At 41.6% G+C, this 20,231-nt stretch overlaps 1 protein-coding gene across 2 annotated transcripts; it reads right to left on the bottom strand.

Annotated features, from left to right (window-relative positions):
* Window positions 1–5,233: 5,233 nt before the first annotated feature.
* On the bottom strand, window positions 5,234–17,158 carry tmem86a (transmembrane protein 86A). 2 transcript variants are annotated; one of them, XR_004102103.2, is made up of 4 exons: window positions 16,934–17,158; window positions 7,544–7,808; window positions 5,977–7,295; window positions 5,234–5,939 (listed from the first exon to the last, which is right to left on the bottom strand). XR_004102103.2 is itself a non-coding variant. In XM_031282800.2 (3 exons), the coding sequence occupies exons 1-3, from the start codon at window positions 16,952–16,954 to the stop codon at window positions 6,868–6,870; spliced, it is 714 nt and encodes a 237-aa protein (XP_031138660.1). In that variant the 5' UTR covers window positions 16,955–17,158; the 3' UTR covers window positions 5,234–6,867. The 2 variants fall into 2 exon arrangements, 1 of the variants encoding a protein (XP_031138660.1); XM_031282800.2 differs by having other exon boundaries at window positions 5,234–7,295.
* Window positions 17,159–20,231: the final 3,073 nt, after the last annotated feature.

The following is a 20,231-nucleotide window of genomic DNA, read 5'->3' as shown; positions in this document are numbered from 1 at the left end:
CAATGGCTTTAATGTAACGGACGTTCATTAATATCAAAAAGTTACGCACAAAAGCTTTAAAGAACTCATTGGTTGCCTTGTCTATATGTTGAGGATCACTGTCCTGCTGCATTGTCCTACGACTTGGGCACTACATGTTAAATGGCAAAGTCAAGTGTGACACTTTTCGTCCAATATGGTTTAAATAGAGACTTTATTTGAGCCTTTGAAGCTAGAGAGCCCAGTTCGATGTGATTGTTAATTTCAAATTCAATGTGTACAAACAAAACAAAAAGTGTCTTAATACTTTCCCACTGCAGTGTGTGTTGGCTTCCCTCAGGTTGAAGAGGCCTACCATTGCCTCTGAGTGGTCTGCTGCTCCTTGAGACAGTGATTGTGGTCCCGTAAGGAGCTGGTAAATAGACAGAGAGAGGTTAAGACCCCTCTCCATCCTGACGTCACTGTTCTGGCTCACACAAACTTCATTTCTATACAGCCACCAGGGCACTGCCAATGTCAGGTTGCCAGGTTCAAATCAATTAAGCACCAAGAGGCACTAAACCAACGTCACTGGTACCTTCCGCCTCCCAACTGCTCAGCTACAGCACAATAAGGTGGAAGTAGTTTGAGGTGAAAAGCCTGAATAGTCAATCTAGGTATTTGACAGACACTAAAAGCTTCTGCATACAAAGGGAACTAAATGCACTTCAGATCGTTTTCCCTGACATTTTTAATCATGCTGCATTTATATGACTAAAACTAATAGATACATGATGAAATACTATTGAAAAGGGTTTGCTTGGGTCTGCTTGGGTTTGCTTGGGTCTGCTTTTACTCCACTAAACCCTGATTTAAGACAGCATAACGAATGAGGCAATATTGTACAGCAGTAAGATAATTGTAGTGTTTTTCACATAGAACATCGAAGACTGGAGTTCTTTGATGGTGTGCGTGCGTGCTTACAAAAGGAAAAAGCAGACAGACCGAGAGAAGGCAAGAGAAAGTATTGGTAGTGGTCTGAATGAGTTTCCACAAAGTTAAAGCCTGTTGAAAGCACATTTTCCACCTCGGCCAGACAAAAGAGTGCAGCAGTTACTAGAACAGAGCTCTCTGTTGTCCTCCAGTCCTTTCTGCCTTAATGGCACTTTAGCTGCTGAGGGCCAACAGCTTCTGTAGAAACACAAAACACTGGGCAGTTATAAATATCAGCTGACATTTTGAATGTGGTACCTAGTATTTTAGGAAACAAACAAAAAAGATCAAAGGATGAAATGTTGAAGTTGCATTGTAATTGCATTTATTTTTCCAATAGATATTCACATTCATAGCAGTTTCACTACAGCAAAGAAACTATTTCATCTCTACCGTTATGAAAGAAAGAAATCACAACGTGAAAATCAAGGAGGACAAGGTAAAGTGTATCATAGAATAATAAAAATAAGAGAAAAAAAATGTGTACATTAAATTAAGTCAAATGATGCATTCTAATGGGCCTTAAAAGAAAACTAACGTTACTTGTGGAAAACAAATCCAGCTCTTTCCACAGTGACAGGCAAACACAACATTTGGGGCTGCTTTAAAGATGTATACATAAAAGGTGTGTAACACTTCAAGAGCAAGTAATGCCTTTTAAAGAAAAATGCTGATGCTCTCACGCGTCGATGCGTCTCTTTCTTGTGCTCAAACTGTCAACATCAAAACAGTAGCATCTGTTGTATCTCATAAAAAACAGAAATGCAAAGAGTTGAAGGAAATCATATACATATAGGAGCATATATTTTAAAGGATACAGTACACAACAATCCTTTTGTTTGTAACACTATAACTACTGGTGTTGGAGGACTGTCAGTCGTAGTTCCAAAAACACCTGGGTGTGTAGTGTGCACTTTTCCCATCGCTGTAGATGTGTTGACATGGAGGATTCATCTCCACCTATTTGTCATGTGTGAGGAAAGACACACAAACTTTACAGCTATGTTTTGAATGTAACCGTACTGCGTGACAATGGGCACAGCACATTAACAGCAACAGGTTTCATATCAAACATCACACGATCAATAGCAAAAAAGAAAGAGAGAAAACTTGCAATCAAGGAAAAGTGCAAACTTATTCAGATGACCGAGTGAAACCGCGGGCCCTCTCTACTACTACAATAGCTACTGGTTCTGGCTGATTACTCATAGCGCAGGCCGAACCATACTGGCCTCCCACAGCTCTCTCAGGTCCCTTTTGTCTGCACGCACAAAGCTCAGAACAACAGGGCTGTTGACAGGCTGAGGTGAAGCAATACGCCTGCTGGCCTGCCATCTGTGGGGACAGGATGGCAGCTAGCTAATGCACCGGATGGAAAGGGAGTCTTCCCCTGTGTGTCATATTTCACCTCCTCGCCTCATTTACAGCTACAGTATAGCTTAACAATAACCTCCTTCCTAAGTGGAGGGCCAGATGCTCTCCTGCACCAACGACATGACCTCTGCCTACTGCAAAACAAAAGGTTGGTTGATACATGAGAGGTCTAATGCTAACAAGTTCCACTCGATACAACTATTCTATTATTCTTTCAGCTTTGGTTATCTGCGCCCAAGGCAAGTGAAAATAGAAACGATGGAGGAGATACAGTATGAGTATTTAAAACGAAATCATCCAGATAGGCATAATAACTGGCAACTTACTGACACAATATGGTATTTGAGTTCTAGCATTACAGGCTGCCACTCATTTATCACTCTCAGAAAAGCAACTTCGCTTTCCAAAGTCATGGAGGTTATCCAAAGTGTGGATTGGCCGACAAAAATAATCTCAGAAATACTTCAACGTAACGCTTCTGGCATGTTGCCAGTAGGAACAAAATGTGTTAAGAGTACAAAGAAAGCAGTGCTTACATAAATTGCGCACATAGTAAGGATGAGTAAGACGGCTTGAATCAGTCTCCTCATTTCCCTGGTGGTCTTACTTCAGACTGCATACTAGATAGTCAATCATGTTAACCAGCATCTCTGCTTTTACTCCACTGAACCCTGATTTAAGACAGCATAAAGCAGACAAATGCATTGTCTGCTAGCAAGCCTCTGTGGATGTCTTTCCGCACAAAGGCTTATATGAATTGTTGACAGAACAAGTTCTGCTGCTGAGATGGATGAGAAGAGGAAGAGTGGCTGCCGAGTAGGACGTTGCAGCAATGCTGGGAGGAGTAATTAAAACACCAAACAGAAGACAGGTTGTCAGACAGACAGACTGAAACACTTCTGACTGACAAAGCAGATATATCGTGCTGACGGGCATGCTGACGGGGCAAAAAGGGAAAGAGGAACCATCCGGCAACACAGCGTCAGGAAATAGACGCTTGTGCTGAGTTTCTTTCCTGGTCAAATTAAGACTGTGTGCTGCTGTTGATGTTTAAGAAACGTGAAGAAAAGTGTCAACACCATGGTCTGCCTGCAGATGGTGTCATGATGGCTGATGTGATGCATAAACATGTTTTGATATGCGTATGTTTTCCTGTGCGTACTGTATGTGGGTGTGTTACCAACCGCTCCACGAGTCTCTTTCTTTCCTATGCCCGTTTGTTTGATATACAGCACAATATATCACATTAAGGAGAATGTGGACTGAACCATCAAGTAGCAAAAGCTGTCCCTTTGCTATTTTTTGTTTCCAGGATACAAACTGCTAGGGGTATTCATCATAATGCCAGTAGTGTATAGGGCATAGTCAAGAGGAGGCTTGTCCACCAACGGACTTACTATTAAGGTGAAATTAGTCTATATCCTTCGCGTTCCACTTCCGGGATTGCTCCGGTGCCGCAGTAAAAATTGCACCGGATGCATGTATTTTCCGTGTCTTTACGCTTTCTTTGTGTTGGAATTTTAAATTCGCCGTATTAATGAGGACTATGCTTAACTGCTCCTCAGATCTCTGCATGGTAAATTGAGACAGCTAGCTAGACTATGTGTCCAATTTGAGTTTTCTCTCACACGACTATTTTGCAGCGGCTCTGTGCGGAGCTTAGCGCCGCTCTTGACGATTCTGATTGGTTTAAAGAAATGGCATTAAACCAGAGCACGTTTTCCTCCCATCCCCGAATGCCATGTGGAGTAGCCAGACCCTCCTTCAGCGCGCTTTGGAGGAGAGTCTGGGGCAAAGCGAGACTACTGTAAGGTCAACTTAAACCTAAAGAATAGACATACCCCAGTTTGATTATACTGTTTCCCATCAAATACTACTTTAAAGTCATTCTTTACTGACAACACATTCAGGGGATGCTATAAAACACATACAGAGGTTGAGTTGGTTCTGACTTGTCACAGGTACACACTCGTTACTCAACGGCCAAGACAAGGACAATACACACACTCTCACACATGCGCACACACTCAAAACATGCATGTATGTAGACATCTAATGAAAAGTGTTACAGTACACTTCTTCAATATTCAGTGAGACACTTCATCCTAGCATAAACCGTTTGCAGTCAGTGAAACAAATGAAAGGTAAGAGGGGGAAATATGTGATAGATGAAAGGCAAAATATCAGCTGACCTGTCTAGGATTTGCCGCGGTGGATTTTGCGGGATTAAAGCTGATAAAATGTCCTGTGACAAAGAATTATTAGGAATAATGGGGAAACTGTTCCCTCATCTCCCTTTTTTTTCAGTCAGACTGCCCAGACTGTGTATGTTTATGTGCATGTTTTTTGTATGTGTGGCGTTATGAGGGAGTGAATGCCTGATAATGCCCCACACACACACACACACACACACACACACACACACACACACACACACACACACACACACACACACACACACACACACACACACACACACACACACACACACACACACACACACACACACACACACACACAAAGATTCCAGCCAGTAACATGGTTTCAGGCCAGTGACAGCATGGGTCGGCTGATCTAGTCCAGCAATAAGACCCCCGTGGACTTTTCCTAATAACTAAATCGGCAGGGGTCGTAGGTGTCAGGTGTGTCTGTGAGCGTGTCAACATTTTCGGAAAAAGTGGCAGGCAAAAACCCTGTAAAACAGCAGGTTCAATGTACAGCATGTTAGAATGTGTACTGTGGTCTGTCGGGGCTACAATGTTTACTGTGTTCTCTTTGTGACAGCAGGACAGTGTCAACAACATTTCAGCAGGAAGAACCAAGCTTCCACAAACAACCTCCACCTCTCAATTACTAAAACTACAATACACGGCGGTTGTGGCAGTCACGTAACTTAACCCCTGCTTGCCTTTTCACCCCGTTGCCTCACTTTTTGTCTCTGTCATTCTTTCTCTGTACATCTAGTTATTTAAGGACATCCTAATTCATTCACCCGAAGCGACTGGGTGTGGATTTGTTGAGGATGTTGGTGCAGTACACAAAGGCAGTGTGGTTGTTATAAATGAAATGTAAGAGGATAATAAAGCAGATTTGGATATGCTCCTGACTTTAAAGAGGAACTTTCCCATGGTCTAAGACAGTCCAACATATTAGTAAACATGAACCAAATTCAAAAACTCAAGTGCTAAAACTAAAATGAGTGATGTCATCAAGTATAAAGTGTGGAACTGCTCCAAATACAATGAATTGGGAAAGACGGTATTCAGTAGATGACACTGAGCGCACCCAGGGGAATATTCTGAGAACACTACAATAGAATCAAGTTCATTTGGGTATAAAAAAGAAAAACTTCTGTGGGTCCATAAAATCCCTCATTCTCTCAGTCTCCCATTCATTGTCTATGGAGCAGCTCCAGACTCTATACTCTGGTTTCTGGCTTTGAGAGAGAGTGTTCACAAATATGTTCACAAATACTGATTAAACTTTGTTAGGCCATGGAGATAACATATTGGAATTCTTAATTTAGGTGGTGTTCTCCTTTAACAATAGCACCCTTAAAGCTGCAGTAGGCAGAAAGCAAAACAAACGCCAGCATTTTAAGTAGGGTGAGAACTCTTTGTGCAGCTCTCCCCTCTCCCCCTCTGAAATGACTTGTGATTGGCTAAAGTCTCCCATCACGGGCTAGATTTTCTAAAGCTTAAATACAGAGCCAAGCGGAGGCACAGAAGTCTTGTTTTCTCTCAGACCACTTGAATTACAATATGCTAAAATATTATTATCGAATTTTTGCCCAAACGATGTCAAAAATATACTGCCTACCACAGCTTTAACTCAGGAAAACACAGAGCAACAGAGAGTGACAAGCTAATGGGAACGACAGCTAATGGGAAAGACAAATCCCTTTTTAACAAGGTCTCAGGCAACAACAAAAAATGACAAAAATAAGATGTTAAAATTGTGTTATTGGACCACATAACGTAGATGTGTGGTGGGAGTCAGTGTGGTGACTGTGTGTGATGGGACTGTGTTAATCAAACACACATAAATGCACACACACACACACACACACACACACACACAATCACTCTCCCACACACACTCCTTGAAGGTCCCCAGTGACATTATCCCCTTTAAATTAAAACATAACAGTTAAAAGTAAAGTAATAATAGTAATTGTAATCGTAATAGTAATCTAAACTCTCTATATATATAGCAGGTTAATATCACTATGCTTGTCTCCATGGTAACTAGGTTGAGAGACAGCCATTCTAGGATCGGAGGAGGCAGGTAGGACTGTTGTAAGAGAGGCTGAAGATAATACTGCCATATCTTCGTGGTAAGAAGACGAGTGTGAGACTACCATACTAGTGGGGTAGTAGGGTGATAGCCATGTGAACCAGTTGTCATGCTAACAACGGTGTGGTAGCGTCACACTGAGATGAGGGTTGAGGGCTGGGGATATGGCAGTGAGATGTGTCCATGATCACTCATGGCCGGAGGGGGGAAGGCCGCTGCCACCTTCTCACCCTCACGGCCGGCACCTCACGTTCTCTTCCTGGCCACCTCCGCGTCCTGGCACTCAACGGCCGACAGCGCTATCAGCATCTGGGCGGCATAGTAGGTGGCCATGATGATGGCACGCGAATGGGGCACGGGGAAGCAGAACTTGTTGACGGCGATGGTCAGGTCGGAGACCATAAAGAGCACGGCACCCAGGCAGGAGCACAGCTTGGTCCAGGTCCACAGGTCGTTGGTCAGCTGCAGGCCTGCGATGGCCCTCCAGCCCATGAAGCCGATCAGAGCAATGTAGACGGCCACCAGGTAGGTGAAGGGGCCAGACAGGTAGGGGTATAGCAGCATGTAGCTCACAGAGGACACCGCAGTGATCACTAGGCCAGCAGACACGTTAACAGGCTTCATCCCAAAGGCAGATGAGTAGAGGATGTGGGTGATGGCAAACATCAGAAGGCCTGCAGGACATTATATAAATATATGTATTATTTAAATCTAAATACAATCCTACTGAGTAGCATCCTGTAAAATAAGGCTTGAAGCATGACACCAGATGAGGTAAAAAAAAAGAAAGATAATTTATGTTCATTACAACTTGGTTATTACATGATGGTCAAAACTACAAAAATAAGGCCCAAATTGAAGGGAAAAAAAACAATGAGACAATTGTAACAAAGCGACTCAATGTGGGAGGTTTTCTCTTTACCGTGGACGAAGTAGCCCTGCTCCTGCCAGATGAGAAAGGCATCACCCAGAGCAGAAAAGATGAGGCCAGCCAAGATCTTGCGGGCATTGGAGTGAGCACCGAGGAAGCTGAATCCATGTGCTAGTAAAAACACCCAGAGGCAGAAGATGGGTAGACATTTGATAAGTGCGCTGAACCAGGATGGGCTTGAGGTGGGCAGCCACAGGACAAAGTATACACAGGTTGCCTTAAAGAATGGCACCAGCTTGGGTCCTTCACTCTTGACCTAAAAGCAGATTAAATATTTCCATTATTAATTTAGTCATAACTGGTTACACTTACATGAGGTGATTCTAGTCACTGAGCAATGTGACACTGTTGTCATTCTGCCTCAAACTATATTTATGAAAGGGGCTTTTATCTCAAGGCAGAGGGCTTGAGATATATCACAGGAAGCAAAAACCTCAAAACAGTCAGCACCGAGTGTGTTTGAGGTACAGTTAACAGTTCATCTATGATTAAAAGAGGAAACATAAGTAGCAAACTGTAAGTACTTCTGCTTGTTTGGGCGAGTGGTTTGGGTTAGGACTGGAACAGTCTTCAGGCTTGCTTTGTGTGGTCACTAGTTTACATCACCGTCTCAGACATGCACGTGTTTTGTGGCTGAAGCGAAACAGCAAGTAGAAGGGGAAATGCAAAAGGCTCCACACTGTTCCCTTGACTCCCTGTAACCTTTTCTTCTCTTTTTTTTTGACTCTCTCCCCATCTTGTTTTTGTTTCTCCTCTTCTCCTCGTCTGCTTCGCCTTCTTCTTCGTATCTCATGTTCTTGAGAACTGTGTTACCAGTCATATTTCTTTCTGTCCAAATACACAAGGCCCAACGGGGTCACAAAAATACAAAAAAACAGGGCTAGAAAGAGGTTTCACAACACCTCTAGAATGACCATCCACCTATGGTTGTGAGAATTGCTCTCACTGAACGCACTACCCCCATTGAATCAAAATGAATGGAAAGACCTGCGCCTCTGCCCCAACGTCTAACGGCCGTGTGAATGAATGCAGACTTAGGGTTCACTGGAGCTAAGATCACTGGAGGAGAGATGGGAGGATACCAGTAAAGACAGAGAAAGGAGGACGAAGACGGGGTCGTAGTGCAACAGGGAAAGGGTTGAAAAGACTGGGCTGCCTTTTGATGTCCCAAGTGACTATTTTCCAGTGGCCCTTTTGCAACCCTCTCCACAAACATTTTGCGGTAAAGTAAAATGATTCAAATAAGCAATGCTCCGATTGCAATATTCACAAAAGAATAAGTAAGTAGGGCAGAAGAAGAAGAAGCAGGAGGAAACATGGGGAAGTGAAGCTTTAGGGGAGGGGGACAGTGAGCGGGTTGGCGTTACAAGCATTCAGATGACAGTTGGATTTGGGATTGGACAAGTGAGTTGGGGGGAGAGGGGAGAAAACGAGGGGTCACTCTAGTTCATATGGTTTATGCAACCTGGAGGAGAGGAGGAAGCGGGAGGGCCTGATTGTACAACTGCTCCATAAAATAGCGGGCCAAATTACCGTACAGGATTCAGTCAAAATGTTTGACCTCAAGCCTGCCCTGGTGTAGGTGATTTGATTAACACAGCTGAAAAACAAAAGGGATTTAGGCTAACACACGAGTTCACACATGGTCACAAGCATGTTGAGACAAAAAACACAAGCTTGGTTGTTATCTAATGTGTTTTAAGCTTTATGTCCCGCATCATAGAGTGACCAAAACAGGATTACTTCATCTGTGAAATATTGCCAAGTTAATTCATATGTTCCTCCTAAAGAAACTCAACAGTGAGGACATATCACTCACGTTTTAGCTGAACTATGCTAGCTCTCTGCATCATTAAGCTCTGATTGAAGAGCATATTTAGCTCCAAAATGACTCAGGACTGGCCAAGAATGCAGACACCCTGTTGTTTTGTGTGCTTTCATGTTAACTCAAATGTTCCACTGTGGGGTTTGTTTTGGTACGTGTTCAGAGCCAGAACCATTTCATTTTCAACTATGCTCCCAAAGTATGGATAACCATTTCCAAATATATCAGGGATTTTAGTGAACAATTTAAAGTGACAGCTTACATCGTTATTAACTAGTGCCTTAACGGCTCAATGGTGTTTTAAGCCCCCCAACGTCTCCTTCCAGGCAGCGCTGCAACCGTTGACTTCAAGGCACCTAGCCCTAACCCTAACCCTAACCTTAACCCTAACCCTAACCATTGCCTAATCCTAGTGCCTTCCAGGAAAGGAAACGTTGGGGGCTTAAAACACCGATAAATGCTTTAACGTGCTATGTTTCACCATCTCTGTACCAGTAACCAGTTTGTCTTTTCATCAAGATTTTTGGTGTGTACTTGTTTATATTTCCATGGCTTCTTTCTGACACTGTGTGTTTCATTTTCAAATTGGTTACAATTACACAACTTAGGGCAGTTTCAATCTTTTTCTTGTAAAGTTTGAGCTGTCTACCAAAGTGGCACAAAAAAAAAGGAATAACAGGTTTACCACCGTCATAAGAGCCCAAAGTGTAATCTGACAAAGCTGAGATAAGTATCAAAATAAGCTGCTATAGTGGCTTTAGTGTTTTTTTTTTTGTTTTTTTTTTTTTTTTTACAAATAAAATTATATTTTGCTTTTTGCTTACATATACAATTGAGATATTATCATGTCTCGTCCAGAGGAATCTCCCCACTGAGACAAAACTAAAGCTAGGTGTATAATGTCAACTAATGCACTCCTCTTCTCTCCATTATTTACTTTCAATGGCCTTAATGAAACAAATCGATACATAAATAAGGATTAAAGCTAGTCTTATTACAAAAATGTGTGTGTGTGTGTGTGTGTGTGTGTGTGTGTGTGTGTGTGTGTGTGTGTGTGTGTGTGTGTGTGTGTGTGTGTGTGTGTGTGTGTGTGTGTGTGTCTGTCTATCCCATTACGGTCAAATGGGTGCCAAGCAGAGGAGATAAAACTGGCAGGACTCTCAGACTAGCCAATATTATAACGCCGTGTATCAGGCCCCTGGTGACTTCTTAAGCACAGGACACCAAAAAAAACACAACATATTGCTGCTGTACTGTCAGGATCATTACACAGATAGAGCCTTTCTATTATTTAACAGTGTACAGTGAAATAATAGGTTACTTTGCCTGAGACCAGCAGGCCATGGCACAATGATAGTTAGGCTCAATGATCCCTGATCACAAACATTATTATTTTATTTATCAGCATTTATTTGTGTGTGTATGGGGGGGGGGGGGGGCTCAAAGGATATGTAGATCACTGTCTAATAGGAGATTTGGAGGGTGAATACAGATTTTAGGGAGGAAGGTGGGAGAAAGCTTTGGTCCTATTCATGCTGCATTTGAGCCATGCTTTGCCGTTTCCCTTTTCCACAGTTGTTAATGTTAACTTACTGTATCTACACAATAAGAAAATGACTGCAAGTAGGAGAGAGACAAGATTAAAACAGCACTAAGTGCATGGGGCACACCTGCGCCCTAGCTGGACTGAAATCTCCAACAGTGTTGAACAGTTGAATCTAAATTATGAATATTACTGTTTTTGTCAAATAATCACCTACCATCGCTGCTGTAATATCTGATGTAATCGTTCTTCTCTGATACATTCATAGGTGTGATTGGCAAAGGACAAAAAAGCAGGAAAATATACGGTGCACCCATGACGCTGCGACAGCCCCCTCCCCCCCTCATTTTTTTAAAAAAATAAACCATTAAATGGCACTTTCTGGAGAGTTTTGTGCAAAGAAAAGGAGAAATTGAGTCTTACATGATATGTAGGTATTAGGGCATTTAGCATTTACATTACTGTTAATCAGTCATCACTTGATTACACATTGCATTACCTTGTTATAATATAAATAATAGTGCCACATGAAGAGACAGCATATGACAGTAGCAACAGCTGAGAAGATTTGGGTCTGTGGTGACCAGGTCCACCTCACACAAACTTCCTTCTCCTATTCTCTCTCCTTACTACCACACCCACACCAGCCCACATTACCACGCCCATGCAGCCCCACCCACGGACATTTACGGATTTTTAAACATGTAATGTAACTGGCAAACAATGCTTTCTACTTTTTAAAGAGCACACGTTTATAACAAATTTTTATTTATGCCGTTTGTATGCTGTTACTGTCATTCTCTACAGTATGTAGGTATGTATGTTGTCAATGTCTGTTCAATTGTCCGTGTTTCTCTCTGTTGACACTGTACATATTAAGTTATAACTCTAACTCTGCAATTTAAATGTTTTTTATGGCTGTCTGTGATTATACTTCAGGGTTTTTCCTTGCTCAGACTTTGTCTTTGCGGGAACACACAAAACAGGGGGGGGAGGGGGTCTGGGTGTCCTCCCCCAGGAAATTCTGAGGGTAAATGACTTCAATTCCTGCATTCTGATACATTTTTAGGCACCAATTTATGGTAAAAATGTCAATATTTATTGCAAGGAAATCACAAAATTCTGGTGGCAGGTAACAATTCAAAATACAAAATATAATGGAATATTATTATATTCAGTAGTCCAGTAAGGAGGCTTTCACATCCGGGACATGGGCCGGATACAACAACACTTGACCCTAAAGTCCAGTTGTTTGTAGGATTGACTTAGGCTACTTAATCAGTGATGTTGAATATAGCCTAGAGTGTAACGGACCACCACAGTTCATACATACATGTGAACCGCAGATTAATTGTGATTAATCTACATAGTGTAAAACTACTACGTGAATGGGGCACAGCAGAAAGACAGAGCAGAGCGACGCTGCTTGTTCAGGGTTTTCATGTGTACTCCTATAGGTCTACACTTTGCATCAGGCGTTAAAACCAACTGTACCGAATTAGACTACTATTTAACGCGAGACGTTTTTAACCGCTAATAAAACTGTCTCAATTTAATACTGATGCCGTCAGACGGCCGCGCGGACAGACAGCAGTCGGAGTTCTGGCAGAGCTCTGCGCCGGTCAGCAGCAGCTTCTCACTGTACAGCCGGTCCCCCAGAGCAGCATGATCACCGGGAGGGTCCAGCCTGAACCCTGCAAACAGAGATCCCGTTTGAAGGTGACATGATTGATTTTGACTGAACGTCTCAATTTAAGTAACCTCTGATCGGGTCGTAGCAAATTAAGTAGCTACACTAAGTTTAAGATTAGGTGTTGGTCATTCTCAACACCTTTCTACCCCACACACACACACACACACACACACTTATCAACTCTGGACTCTGTGCTGCTGCCAGCCTGTGTAACGTACGTTACTCACCATCGATCGACTGTTAGCTTCAGCTGGCTAACGTTAGCTGTCAACCTCCCGACTGGCTAGTGATCTAGCGAGGATTAGCCCTTCAGACCGCAGTGGACTTCAGTGGACTCTCCATCCAATCTCCCGACTGGACCTTCGTCTGCCACAACTGCCGGACTCTTTCAAATACATGTACTCCCTGTCTCCGCCGATCACTTGGTAGCGTTGGTCAGCTGTCAGCTTACGCCAGCTAGCTTCTGTTAGCTTCGACCGACTGACGGCTCGCCCAGCACATCTTTTCGCTGTAGAGCTCTTTTAGCCATGTTTCCCAGCTCAACACTAAGTTAGTGTGGGCCACTACCTTTCTGCACTGCCGAAAATGGTGCTCCTAAAATATTCCTCACTGCAACTTCTCAACGTCATCTGCTACGTCGCTTCAGCTTGCATTGCCAACATAAAATAAAAATATTGTCCCGTTGTCGGCTTCAGCTAAGAAGATAGTTCGCCCCCACACGTCCAAAATTCTTATTCAAATAACCTTCCGCAACGATTGCAGGCTCTCTGGTGGAGCTCTGCTTTGAATGAAGTGACCAGCAGTGACCGGTCATTATGTTTACCAATACCCCCGACCTGTGCCTTGCGACACAAAAGCGGATTTGCATGATTTACGAGAGCTTCATTTTCAGGTCAGAAAAGCCGGAATTCCGGAATTATCCGGAAGAATCACACCCCTGTACATTGCATCACAGTCTTACATCAAGAAGGCCTCATTGCATGGTGAAATTCATAAACTGGTCTACAGTGGATATAATGGTTTTCATTCTCTCGGGCTCAGTCGAGTTCTCCTGTTCAGTGTCTTGTACCTGAATGAGATTGTCGGGGGTTTTGCGACACGGTATCGCCTCGGCTGTAACTTACTCCACTCACATTGATTGAGGCGTCAGTTTGCCTGCAGGGACACTTAAAGGGGAACTATGCAGTTTTTTTTTTAGCTTAATTTACCTCAAATGAACAGCTTCGGAGTCATTGGAATGGTTATATGACTTTTTTCGAGTTGTCTCCGATCCCCCTAGCGCCTTTGAGCGGAAAAACCACCCTTGCAACTTTGGGCCGGCGAATTGTAACGAATTGCTTCACGGCACTGCACACATACGCCCGTTCAGGAACCGGCTAACAAGGTAGCGATGGAGTTTTTCACACTATCGTCATGGCTGAGCCGGCAAAAAAGAAGCAGAAAGGAAACCACTGTCGGAGGAACAGAGGAAGAGGAAACGGCAGACTGACCGAGCGAGGACTCAGACACAAGTAAACATAGGTGCTGCCAAATATCTATTCCGAAGCTGTAGGAGGAGCGCTATAGAGAAACCTGCCAGCAAAAAGCGAGAAAACAGCGAAGAAATAGCCAAAACTGCATAGCGCCCTTTTAAGGGGACCTTAGCGACGGCTATGATCCCTGTGTGACAGTCAGCTGTCGCCAGCATAAAATAACACAACATACTGCTTCATTTGGTAGGTAAATGAAATGGATCTATTACCTTGCCTTCTGAATGATCACATTAAAAATAAAGGTTGTTTGCAGGAGAGCTGTAGCACATACTGATTGGCTGCTAACACCTGCTTCTGTCCTCTGTAAAGAATAATATAGTAAATGATTGGCTGCATTTGCATGGTCACTAACAAGCAGTAGTTATTTTTGTTGCTGGAATGGACAACACAATGGAATGGCTGCCTTTTCCAAGGTACCAAACAAACAAACAATTTTCTAATTATTTCGAACTACAGAGATGCAGTGCTTCTTTCGCTGTGTTAAACTACAAATCAATGTACGTTTCAAGCTAACAATACTGTAAATACATTTGACTGTTTATTCTATTTATCTGTGTCTTGTACGTTTCCCCCTGTCCCTTGCTGCTGCAACATTGTGAATGTCCCCATTGTGGGATTAATAAAGGATTTAGAATCTTGAATCTCGAAAACAAATGATGCAGAACCGCTTGAAAAAAGCTGACTACCATATACTGCATTATGTGTGTGAAAAGAAAATACAAAATTAGCAATGAATATCCTTACAAGTTTACAAATTTTCACACTTTTGTACCCGACCAAACTATCAGCCACTTGAGCCCACACTCGTCTTGTAAAAAACAAGCAGCTGATAGCCGCTAGTACTTTTTCACCAACCATACAGCAAAAAAAACACTGCATTAAAGCACTGAATGCCATCCAGCCAGGGTGAACTTCTATTCAATTTTTCCGGGTCATTCTAGGTGATACGCTAGCCGAGTGTCAGAAACATGATACACGTAAACATATAAAAGGACCTGTAAAGTCTTGTGTACACAATTTGGCAGAGGGGAACTGTAACATAAGTATGATCCTGGCAGGCACAGCTGGCATTTGAGTCATATGACAAGTTATTTCTATGTAGCATAACACAACAACACTGCTGTTGAAAGGATCCCTCTTACAGTTGCTTTAACTCCAAGGATAACTTGAGGTCAGTTGCAGATGAGCAGTACAGCACAGTACAATATGCAGGTGTTCTTCCACACAAAGGAAAACTAAAAGTTGAACCATGTATCTTTTTAACATCACCTTTTTGCTGAACTATATTATGTTTTTTTAAAGTGAGTATAATACTTGGTGCAGTAAAAACATTTTGGGACATGGGACAATAGTCACAACTCAAAAAATGTTATTTAGAAAAGCCAAAAAGCAAAGTGAAGTGACCTACAGCAGGTGCAAAGTCCACATTAGTTAAAGTGCTGGTCTTTGCTCTGAGTGGCTGACTCTAGATAATCTGTAATGGACCCAAGTTGATAAATTCCCTTAAGAGCAGTCCACCAAAAGTCTGTTCACAAGATGTCATGGAGTGTGGCAGTCTTTATAAAAACCTAGTTTTAAAATCAGAAATAAAAAATCCTAAATATAGCTGCTTTTTAGGTAGATGTACTAAGGCCAATTTAAAGCAAAATGATGATGATTAATTGGCTTTAATGGTTGTTTCCTGATGATCAAAAAGTCAATGTAATTTGCTTGCCCACGTTTGTTATTTCAAATTGGAGGGAGAGAGAAGTGTGTCCTACTATACACTGTCAAACAGTGTTTTGACTCAGCATGCCTCCCTTTCACTATAATACTGGGGCCAAGGCTTTATAAGCTTTATAGTTAAGCAACCCCAGAACCTGCACAGCATCATCATCGTCATCTCTAAGGCAACCAGTTTGTATGGCAAGCATCTCTCCACACAGACTCCTCTCACTGCAATCACACAGGCTACATGTCAGGGTTTACTACAGGCCAAGTTGGCCCCTGCAAATGGGGTAAAATTTCATAGCAGCTCTGTCAAAGTAATAGGATGCTAGGGCCGGTTAAATTATGCATGTAGCAGTCATTTTCCTGCAGTGGCACTTGGGTCAATTATGTAGCAAATGGATAGGCAAAACAATAGTCTATGTAGGCTATATGCATACTACAGCAAAGGAGATGAGAAGAAAAGTAGCCAAAGCAGAGCAATGTACGACGCATGCGTTACTGGAGGAAAGGGAAAGATAAAAAAAAGACAAAGAAAGGTCGTCACATGATAGGTTTTCGTTTTTGTCAGGGGCTGCTTTTGGAAAATGTGTGGATACGTCTTTCTTTTCTGTTCGCGTAATATCCAGACGGAAACAGCGTTAACATTCGCTGCTTAAACGTGTCAAGGAAACGGCCACGCTGAACAGAAGTTCCTGCTTTACACATTCAGAGGCACATTGTGAATAACGAGGCAATAAGTCGCTGACTAGCCTAAAACCTGGGTGTCCAAGGGCACCTGGCTGAACATTTTCTATTTAGCGAACATAACGTTACATTCTTATGTACTGCTAATTCTCACCTAATGAGCATGCACTGGCCTTCGAATACAAAGTATGACATGCTATCAATAATAACGCAAATAAAACAGTGAATAAGTAACTCGAGGCAGTCGATAATGAACATATAAATTATTGATAGAAACATTAATAAGGATGGATCATTTTATCTTCGAGTGTTGTTACCATGTAGCTAAACTAGCTACCTCTACCGCTCCTGTTTAGTGGGAAAAATACCAACGCTGGTTTAAGCAGATACTCACTACTGTTACCGGAGAAACCATGTCTCCCTCGGTGGTGTCCGTGCGGTTGAGAAAGGTCTTTAATATCAAAAATTGGCTTGGGTCCTCCTGTTAAGTTGTACCGTATGAGGGATGTCGATTGTTTTGTCCTCGTTCTGGTGGGCGGTCCGACGTCCAGTAGGAGGTAAGAGACCAGCCGTTACGTGGGCAGGACTTTCTCTATTGACCAATAGGAGCAGAGAGTGCTCGTAACGGGGGCGGGTCAAGACGTGAGGGGCGCCCGGATAGGAGGAGTCGGCCTGCTGTTTACATATCGGAGCAGATGGCCTTTATTTACATCTTACAGAAATAGAGCTCGTTGGTAACATTTGTTTCGGGCTTATTATTGAGTGTGCACCGACAATCCTTTGTTAATTGGTCAGATTAGGCGTTAGAAATCAGGCAAAAATCTTCGTAAACGTATCTAAAAGATCAAAATGTTGCTCTAATAAAATACGTTGAGTGCTGATTGCGTACAAAAATACATTGCTACATTGCTATCAATACAGTGTTGATCTTCTGTCTGATTTCGCTTCAGTTTGAGCTCTCCACTGATCTTGTCTCAGACCAGGCGTTTTCCGTAAAATCTGAAAGATAATACATATTAATATATTTATAAGAATTCCTGAGTGGAAAGATTTCCTCTTTCCACTCTCTCTCTCTCTCTCTCTCTCTCTCTCTCTCTCTCTCTCTCTCTCTCTCTCTCTCTCTCTGTGTCTTAGCTCGTTTTTACGTTGCTGCTATATTTTAAATGAATGTGTCTTGATTTTAATCACATTTTACATAAACGGAGACCATGAGTTATTAAGACATCGGAATAGAATGACTTAATTCTATTCCGATGTCTAAAAAATTGGCATGTATGTATAAGTATCCTTTTTGATGTTATGTAGGACACCAAAAAGGATTGTTTCTGTGGCTCCAAAACTGGGGGAATGGACCCATGTGTGGAAGAAACTGCCTTGAATTGAAAAGTAGCTTGTCAAATTCAATAATATAAGTATATGTAGCCTATATATTTTGATGTAGACTCTACTTTACTGGAGTATTTCATGTTTACTCAACTTTAGACTTCTATACATTTCAGTTATTTTAGTTTTTATTCCACTTCATTTATAAAATACAGTTAAGGCACAGCTTATGAAATATAATACAATATTAATACCTACACAGGACATCAAGTAGGCTATTTAAAATTAGTATCGATCAGCTGCAATAAATTGCTTTATGCATGTGCTTTGGTTATGCAAGCTATATGGTGTAGGCTTATATAACAACTTCCTGAAAAAGGACATTCTGCATAATCATTGCTTTTACTTATAGTCAAGTATGATAGACTGTATTTGAAAATATGTCTGCACCTTACTGTAAGTTTAATTTTGAATGCTACTTGTAAGTACTACAGTATGGTAGTGCTACATACTTTTCCTTCAGTAAAAGGTCTAGGCTACAGGAACTACTTCCACCACTGGAAACCATGTAGCCTAATTGCCTCAGACTAACATGTAAAATGTTGATTTGATGAAGAAGATCCATAATGGTAGTGACCCCTTGTGGTCTAGGGCTAGGCCAAATGCGGAAATGCCAGTTACACAAAAAAACTGGAATACATTTTCTTCACGGAACAGACTAGTGAAACTACAGTGAAGACATGTGAAGTCACAAAAAACCCTTAGCTAATTAGTTCCTAATCTGTCAGACATATATCCTACATTCACCGATAAACACCAATCTTGGTAGGCTATATATTTGGTCTATATTTAAACTACATATAGCCTACTTTTACACATGGTTTGCTAAATATTAGGCCTGTCATCTTTAATATTTCCGCCCTTCCTAACCCTGAGTAGCCTAGCTATCTCTCAAGATAGATCACCCTAATCCCTCTCTAGCCATTTTAGATAAGAGGGCAAATGGAGTGTCACCGTAGTAGGCCTACAATACGAGTATATTAGTCTACTCATCTCGCACATGCCTAAAAATAGGTTACATGTAATATTAAAACTCCACTGAAGCCAGTTAGTAGCCTATGTAAGTATTATCGTTTAGGTCTATGCAAAAATCCTCGTTTCGACACCGATATCAACATCCCGTTAGGGCTGTGCAATTAATCGAAATGTTATCGTGATTATGATTTCGGCTCCCAATGATCACACAAACAGAATAATCGAGAAAAACAATTATTTAGCTCATTACGTTTTGCAAGTAAACTCTTATTTTCTTATTGTGTTCTGAGAGAAAAAATAAAGTTTCAATAAGAAAAGTATGAAGGCAAATTTCACAGTTGTATGTGTGCTGTTTTTGTAAGTTCAATAATTGCAACATCTTTCCAGAAGTCAACGACTAATCGTGTTAAATTATCGTGATTTCAATATCGACCGAAATAATCGTGATTATTTTTTCCATAATCGAGCAGCCATACATCCCGTGACTTATCACACATTAAACGAGTAGGCGCCACTTAAGCCAAATATGTATTTTCTAATAACATTGTATTACAGGGTAATATTGTGCTAAGCAAAACATTAAGACCGAAAACTGATCAAAGTTGATGCATTTACTGACTCTTTGTAATCTCGCAAAGACGAAAGCACACACAAGTGAGTCCAAAGGAGAACTCTATGGACCCTTTAATTCTTCCAGAGACGTTTAGAACCACAGTTTAGAACCAGCTTTTGTCAGGTTCAGAAACTGAACAGCTTTTTAGCTGCAGGAAATATCTATCAGAGAGAAAGGACATGGTGGAAGAAATGAAAACATTAGGGCTAACATGAGCAGGAGTAAACTGTGGTGGATGTATGGGCAGAAGATGATTGGTCAGCTTCTTCTTCTTTGAGGTTTATTGGCGGTTGGCAAACCACGATTTGTTGCATTACCGCCACCAACTGGTCTGGAGTGTGGATTAGAATATTACTGTATATGAACAATATTTAAAAAGAAAAAAAAACCAATAATGATAAATAAATAAATAAATAAATAACTACACTCATATCTTCTCTATCCTATTAATGTGTCTAAGATACTGAAATACTTGATAAAACTCATGTCTTAAGTTATTTTTTAGAATAGGCCTATTAGATCACACTGTACTTTTATCTTTGTGAGGTTTTGAATCAAATGCCTAATTTCTTCCTCATATTTCTGACAATATAGCATATGCTCTATTGTTTCGTTTTGTCCACAGTAATCTAGCCTACCTGTATGCTTACGTATGTTGAACAGTGTTCTGTTGAGTCCAGTGTGTCCAAATCTAGTATTATTGTCTCTTCTCCCGTTCCTT

The sequence above is a fragment of the Sander lucioperca genome, chromosome 7 (genome assembly GCF_008315115.2).
Source record: "Sander lucioperca isolate FBNREF2018 chromosome 7, SLUC_FBN_1.2, whole genome shotgun sequence".
Taxonomy (NCBI): Eukaryota; Metazoa; Chordata; class Actinopteri; order Perciformes; family Percidae; genus Sander; species Sander lucioperca.
The sequence above is the reverse complement of the archived record's forward strand: the minus strand, read 5'-3'. Positions and strand labels throughout refer to the sequence as shown.